The following is a 7,790-nucleotide window of genomic DNA, read 5'->3' on the forward strand; positions in this document are numbered from 1 at the left end:
CAGAAGACCTGCTTTTAAGCAGATGTCATGAACAGACAAAGTTCTTTTGGGTTCTTCCTTGGAATCTCTCTTCTCTCTATTTAGTTCCATGCCACTCCACTCCATTCTATTTTATGCTATGCTATTCTGTTCTTTCTGCATTTCAGCTCTCTCCTTTTGCATCATTAAGCCTTTGTGCTTCTGGAGGCTGAGTGATGTTGGAGTTCTCTGCTCACCCCCACATTCTTCAAGAATTATTTGAGTCCCCTTCCCTTGCTAGAGATGGACTGATGGTCCCTGGAGTTCTTGATTCCTCTGCAGGGGACAGCTTATCCCTAGGACTCAATTTCCTCTCTTCCAATATTGGCAGAGTGGGATAAATCTGCTTGCAAGAGAGCCACCGGTGACATCCTTCCCGCGCCTTCAAGAACAGAAGCGATTGCTGAAATCTGTTCAATGATTTGTCTATTCCAGCATTCAACTTTCCAGAAACAGATAGGCAGATGAATAATGGGAAGCTTCTAAACAGCACCTGGAGAGAAAAATCTTCTCCCCATCTTCAGTTTCCCAAACCTGATTGTAAGCAGTAGAACATTCTGGATTTGGGTCAAATGTGTCTGCAGGGTTTAATAAAAAAAACCTCAAGATGGCAGCCACATTCATGCAATCAGAATCCCACCCTTTTTAATGTGTGCCGCACGTGCAATTCACACACCCAAAAGGCAATATATCTTAACTTTCTAGCTTCTTTATAGACTCATATTGATTACATCATCACGGCCGCCATTTGTTATGACCTCACACTGGACACCTGGGTTGGAGACTCCATTTAGTTCTCATTGCTATCAGCCGCTTTGGGTGCAATCTTTTTTTTTTCTTTCAGAAAGAGGTACAGATAGTCTTCACCTTGTGGCCACAATTGGAACCAGAATTTCTGCTGCTAAGCAAGGCAGCTGCTAAGTGAATCATGCCCAAATTTTATAACTTGTTTTTGTCACAGGGAAGTGAATTGTGCTGCTGAATCTGGCTTTCCCCATTGACTATCCTGGAAGCCTGTCTCAAAAGGTCACAAATGGCAATCCCATGACCCTGGCACGCTACAGCAATCATCCATACGCAGAGCACAGAATCATGGGGTTGGAAGGGACCTCGAAGGTCTTCTAGTCCCACTCCTTGCCCAAAACAAAAGGCCTTATTCCATCCCAGACAAATGGCTGCCCAGTCTCTTCTTGAAGACCTCCGGGGATGGAGGGCCCTCACAACTTCTATTTTTCAAATTTTATTCCTTTTATTATATAAAATACAAAGAACAGAAAATAAAATAGGAAATGAAGGGAAGGAAAAGCAGTGGGGAAAAGGGGGTGCGAGCTACAAGCACCCACAACTTCTGAAGGAACTCATTCCACTGATTAATAGTTCTCACTGTGAGGAAATTTCTCCTTCGTTTCCTCCAAGAAGGACTTCTTTTTAACAACGTATCCAAGTGCCCAAATTTTCATCACTTGACTATGGGGATTCTGCAATGGTCATAAGTGTGAGAACCAGTCATAAGTCATTTTTCAGTCCTGATATAACTATGAATGGTCATTAAACAAATGGTTTTAAGTCGAGGACTGTATAGACTGGGAGCAACTTCTTCGTAGTTACTTTAAGATCAAAGGACCATCTAAGAAAAGGCGACTTCCCTATAGAAGATTCTCGGAGTGGATGTGGAGAACAATCCATCTCACGTATACTGCAGTGCATACGATGTCAGAATGTTAGAACAGAATAGACCTGGATGGGACTTTAGAGGTCTTCTAGTCCAGCCCCCTGCTCAAGCAGAAGAACCTCTACCATCTCAGACAAGTGACCGTCCAGTCTCTTCTTAAAAACCTCCAGGGATGGAGTGCCCACAGAAGGTCCTTCAATATGCATGGAGGCAGACCTCATGGTGGCCAGGGGAAATGAGCTGACATGGCCAAATCCTGGGCAAATGTCATATGCAGGTCGTCCTTGACAACCTTACAACCACAATTGAACCTAACATTTCTGCTCTTAAGTGAGACATTTGTTAAGTGAATTTTTCCCCATTTTATGACCTTTCTTGCCTCAGTTGTTAAGCGAATCACTGCAGGGATAAGTTAGTAACCCAGTTATTAAGTGAACCTGGCTTTCGCCATTGACTTTGCTTGTCAGAAGGTCACGAGACCCCAGGACACTGCAACGGTCATAAATATGAGCCACTTGCCAAGCATCTGAATTTTGACCATGTGACCATGGGGATGTTACAGAGGTCGTAAATGTAAAAAATGGACATAAGTCACTTTGTTTAGTGCCATTGTAACTTTGAACGGTCACTACATGAACTGTGGTAAGCCAAAGACTTCCTGTCATTTTAATGATCCTATTTTATCTGCATCCTTTTTACCCTTGCTGTATTTTTATGAGCTGTTTTATACCTACTTTGTTTGCTCAGTGTTGAATGTTATAGGTCCATAATTGGTAGGTGCCTCTGATACGAAAGAACTCGGCTCTTGAACCAGACAAAATCTCTAGTCTAATGAAAAAGTTTAGTGAAGAGAAGGACCAGGGTGAGACATGATAGCATCTTCCAGTATTTGAGGGGCTGCCCCAGAGAGGAGGAAGGGGGTCAAGCTATTTTCCAAGTCACCCAAAGGCCAGACAATGGATGGAAACTGAACAAGGAGAGATTCAACCTGGAAATAAGGAGGAATTTTCTGACAGTGAGAACAATCAACCCATGGAACAGAAGTTGCCTTTGGAAGTTGTGGGAGCTTCATCACTGGAGGCTTTCAAGAAGAGACTGGACTGCCATCTGTCAGAAATGGTGTAGGGTGTCCTGCTTGGGTGGGGGGTTGGACTGGATGACCTACAAGGTCCCTTCAAATTCTGTTAATTTGTTAAAAATATGTTGTGGGAAAGTGTCCCCAAAGCAAGTTTATTTCCCCCCCTTTGAGCTGGGAGCTGACTCAAAACCTACCCAGAGAAGAAACCAACCTTTGTAAATAGATGTTGGGGTTATAGAGGCAACATTTCTATATAACTTAAGTCACAGTCATCCGTAGGGCCCCTATATTATTTTTTCATCATAAGATTGCAACTTCAGCTTTCAAACAGGAACCATTCCAGTGACAGAGGCTTGACTTTTCAACCAAAGCGAAAAACAAAAAGTAGAATAGGGTCAACACACCTCAAGGACGTAAGCAATTGGATACAGTCCTTAGTATATTCCATATTAGTATATTTAGCTTGCCTTCAGAAGTTGTGGGAGCTTCATCCCTGGAAGCTTTCAAGAAGAGAGTGGACTACCCTCTGTCAGAAATGGCGTAGGGTCTCCGGCTTGGGCAGGGGGTTGGACTAGATGACCTACAAGATCCCTTCCAACTCTGATTACCTGTAATCTCTTCTTTCTGCCCACAGGTGACACCTACTCTGGTCCCCAGGCCAGCTCAGAGACTGACCTCCTGAACCGCCTAATCTTACTGAAGCCAAACTCTTCCAAGAGTGGGAAAAGCGACGGCAAAGACCCCACCTCGGCTACCCAATGAGGCCACTCAATACCGAGCGAGGAAAACTGTTGGGGTGCCAAGAAACCGAGGAAATTTTTTTTTTCCCCACCTGCTCCTGCTCTTCCACGAAAGGCCCAAGGGATGACATTTTGCTGCAGGGAAAGAGTTCGAGGCCCAGGAGCTGTGGACAATGAGCCTGGCTTGGCCCCGGATTGTCAGCAGGCATCCAGATCTTCTGCAAAGGACGAGCTATATATTATTACAACTATTTTCAATATATCGTATTGTTTATGCATATCCTATATATCCAAGAGAGAGTTGAGGGGGGGTGGTCTCCCCTGAAGGCACATCTCTTGGCCATCAAGGCCAGAATATTTTAGACCGTCGGAGGGAGGGCTCGGCCCCAGGGAGGGGGTGTGTGTGTGTTTGTCTTCCTTTCTCACGTGGGGGGGGACAGCACCTTGGACAGGGCCTGGGCTGACGTCTTCTTCCCACGTCACTTGGGAGCCGAAGGAGGTCCCCCCCCGAAGGGTTATGGGGCTGGAAGAGGGGCGGCCAGCCCAGGTTTTCCTAAACAGCCTCATTCCTTCTGCCGATCCATGCTGCAGACCCCAACCAGGTCTTTGGGAGGCCCCCCAAAGAAACCTGTTTTTTTTTTCGGCACAGCGACCCTGCAGGGGAGAGCGGAGCAACAAAAGACACCTCCAATCCTTGGGGACTTCTGCCTGCCCTCCTCGGAAACGCAGCTTGCTCCCCAGTGCTTCCCCAACACCGAGGCTTCGGCCTTGCCTGGAGAAGCCAGCTTTCTCTCCCCCTCAGTAACAGTAGCACAAGTTCCTTTCTGGCTGTGCTCTCTCCGTGGGGCTGCCAGCTCAGGACAAGAGTGGGATGCGGGGGGGGGCTTGAGGCCTTGGTTCTGTTTGCTGTGCCCAGAAGCTGGCTCTACTTGGGGCTATTTGGGGACAGATCGTGAGCTGCGAGGGGTGGGCTGGATGGCCTTCCTTTTCGAACACGGGTGCTCTATTGGAGGTCTGTTCGCACAAGGGCACAGACCCCGGCTGTTCCCGAAGGGAAGAGATATTGACTGGGTTTCGCCACAGGCCTCCTTTGATTGGGGCTCGGCGTGTGGGGCGAACCCAGCCACTGTGGTTTGCCAAGCGGGGTTTATAGCTTAGCAGGTACACTCAGTCCCATGTGGCTTACTCAACCAACTGTGGCTCATGCCAACCATTGCCTCAGCACAATGCAGACGCCGGTGATGGCAAAAGGGGAAGCAGCTTGAGGTGGCTTCATTGGGTTGTTGGAAGATTTCTTTTACATTCCAGTTGGAAAGTTTTGCCCCTCCTCAAGTCTATCTCCTACCTCTACTCCCCCCCAACAAACAACCCCAAGGCCTGGCCAAGCTTCTGGCAGGGGTCAGTGGCTGACCACTTCCTCCTTTCTCTGTCCTCGAAGCCGAACAAGCTGTGGGACCACTGGTCAGTCCCAACCTTCTTTTGATTGGCAGGAGACAATCAGTTGCTTGCTTCCAGAAGGTTCCCCCCTATTCCAATTCCCAGCTTCTTCTCCTCTTCTTGGACAGTTGAAAAGGTTGTCCACTTTTAGCCTGGCACCTTGACCATGGCTTGGCCTTCAGGCAGAAGCACAGTGGAGGAAGGGTCTTCCGGGGCTCTGAGGGACTCTGTTGAAGGAACCTCTCGACTTTCCTTCTTCAAAAAGGCTCTCCTGAGAATGCAGCCCCATCTTCTCCCCACCTCCCACCTCCCTCCCTCCTTTCCCAGTAGTTAGTCAAGGCAGTCTTCTTCAAGCTGGTGACCTCTGGATGTACCACTCCAAATCCCATAATCGCTGCCCCGTACTGCCAAGGGATCATGGAACAGAAGTTGCCCTCGGAAGTTGTGGGAGCGCCATCACTTGAGACTTAGAAGAGATTGGACTGCCATCTGTCAGGAATGTGGTGTAGGGTCTCTTGCTTGGGCAGCGGGTTGGACTAGATGACCTATAAGGTCCCTTCCAACTCTGATGATCTGTTATCTGATGTGATTGGATGCCCTGGGAGATTCGGAGGCTACCAGCTTAGGAAGGGCCATCTTGGGGGGAAAAATGCTTCCATGGAGCACCTGGATTTCCTATGCTGAACTTTTTTTAAACAAAAAGCAATTGGTTTTTCTAGTTTTACTATTTATTGAATAACTTTTAGAAGGGCTATCTTTTTATAGTCGTACAATTGGTAGTGTTTGTTTTTGTGTTCTTTCCTTTGTTCCTTATTTTTTTCCTCTCAATCATTGCTGGAGATATTTGTTCCCTCTCTTGTGCTCTCTGTATGTGTAAATAACCATGTTTTGGATCCTGTGTGTTGAGAGAAGGGAGACGTTTCCAAGCCAGGAGAGAGAAAACAGTGGGAATGAACCGAGAGGATCAGCTGATGTTCTAGCTCAGCTCCCAAGTCCAGTTGAAGTCTATTTTAACGCCAGTGTATTGGGGGGGTGGGGGGAGGAAGGGAAACGAGACCACGGACTGCGAAAAGCACCCAAATGTTTTGTAACTGATGATTTCCCCCAGAATCCCTTTGCTCTTCTTCCCAAGGCCATCTGCAAAAAACAGAAACACAATTCTGAGCCTGAGATTAAATTAGCCACAGCCTCACCACTGCTTCAGAGTTGCCTCTTACAATTTCTTTCGTGAAGGGGGGGCACGGAAGGGGTCTCAAAACACAGCAGAATTGTGGGTGCAAATTTGGAGCCTGGGGTTCAAGGCTGGAGGTGGGCAGGGATTGATCTTTGCAATGCTCCTGGTTTCAAATGTTTTCTGCTCTGAACCTTAGCCAATTTTTAAGGGGTGCAGACTTCAACTCCCAGAATTCCCCAGCCAGCATGGGGTTGACCCGTGTTTGAATCTACACACCTGAAAACTGCTAAGATTGACAAATACTGGACTAGCAAGGGAGGGGGAACAAATGACCATCCAGATGTTGCCAAGGTACACACTACAGCATCCCTCCTGTCAGGTCTCAAGAACAAGAAAACACACATGGGAGTTACTTAAAAGTGGCTTCCTTTATTGTTCCTCACCTATAGACAGGATCTTGCCAGAGAGCAGCAACTATTTGCAGAATTACATATCTACTCTGGGAAAAGCTAGAGGAGCTACTTTAACCCTCTTCCTCCTAAGCAAATTATCTAACCTTCACTGCCTCATTGCCCTCTAGAAAGCAGCCCCTCCCTCCTGGGAATCCAGACTACATTCCACCACAGTGCCCCACTGGCCATTCCATCAAGGCTATGGAGACTTGATGTGAAGGGCCATGTCTCTTGGCTTTTCTCCATTGAAGAGCGGTGGCCAGTCGTCTTTCCAGCAGAAGAGAACATCTGGTGATGGGGAAGATCAGCCTCCAGCGTCTATTTTACGCCCCGCCAGTGAGGAGGGCAAGGCACCTAATCCAGATTAGCAATTTGTTAGTGCTTAAGAAAGAGGAAACATTTTTCAGCCAGGGAGTGCTAAGTGTGCAATGCAGCCATCAAGTTGGCACAAAAGGTGAAACAGATGCTTAAGAGAAAAACTGAGGTAGACGAAGCTGAGCTGGGGTTAGTTGAGGCACAGGTTGGCTTTGCCAAAAAACAATGTTTTGGTTGCTTTTGGTGTTTTGTTTTTTTTAATGGAATTGCTCAATCAATAGTCATGAGCTACGGTGGCACAGTGGTTAAAATGCAGCATTGCAGGCTAATTCTGCTGACTGCCAAGAATTCAATCTTCACCAGCTCAAGGTTGACTCAGCCCTCCATCCTTCCAAGATCAGTAAAATGAGGACCCAGATTGTTGGCGTCAATATGCTGATTCTGCAAACCATTTAAGAGGAGCTGTAAAGCACTGTGAAGATCTAAGTGAAATTGCTATTGCTGTTATGGCTGTTCCCATCTGACTATTTCTTGATCAAAATAATAAGTTGCTGAAACTCTAGAAAGAGTGCAGAGAAGAGCAACCAAGATGGTTAGGAGACTGGAGGCTAAAACATATGAAGAACAGTTGCTGGAACTGGGTATGTCTACTTTAATGAAATGAAGGACTAGGGGTGATGTGATATCAGTCTTCCAGTATCTCAGGGTCTGCCCCAGAGAAGAGGGAGTCAAGCTATTCTCCAAAGCACCTGGGGAAAGGACAAGAAGCAATGGGTGGAAACTAATCCAGGAGAGAAGCAACCTAGAACTTAAGGATAAATTTCCTGGCAGTTAGAACAATTCACCAGTGGAATGGCTTGCCTTCAGAAGTTTTGATTTCTAAGAAGAGACTGGACACACTTAT

General features: G+C 46.9%; 1 protein-coding gene across 2 annotated transcripts in view; it reads left to right on the forward strand.

Annotated features, from left to right (window-relative positions):
- The window catches only part of DOK4 (docking protein 4), an 86,199-nt gene extending 80,056 nt beyond the window's left edge, over positions 1-6,143 (forward strand). For both annotated transcript variants that reach the window (XM_087971752.1, XM_026680132.2), the window contains one exon: positions 3,403-6,143. In XM_087971752.1, the coding sequence (XP_087827878.1) occupies positions 3,403-3,530 (128 nt within the window). In that variant the 3' untranslated portion in view covers positions 3,531-6,143. The remainder of the gene's footprint in view (positions 1-3,402) is intronic.
- The last annotated feature ends 1,647 nt before the right edge of the window (positions 6,144-7,790 follow it).

Source organism: Notechis scutatus, chromosome 9 (genome assembly GCF_049901735.1).
Source record: "Notechis scutatus isolate UNSWTSFEM ecotype Mainland chromosome 9, rNotScu1.2, whole genome shotgun sequence".
Lineage (NCBI taxonomy): Eukaryota > Metazoa > Chordata > Lepidosauria > Squamata > Elapidae > Notechis > Notechis scutatus.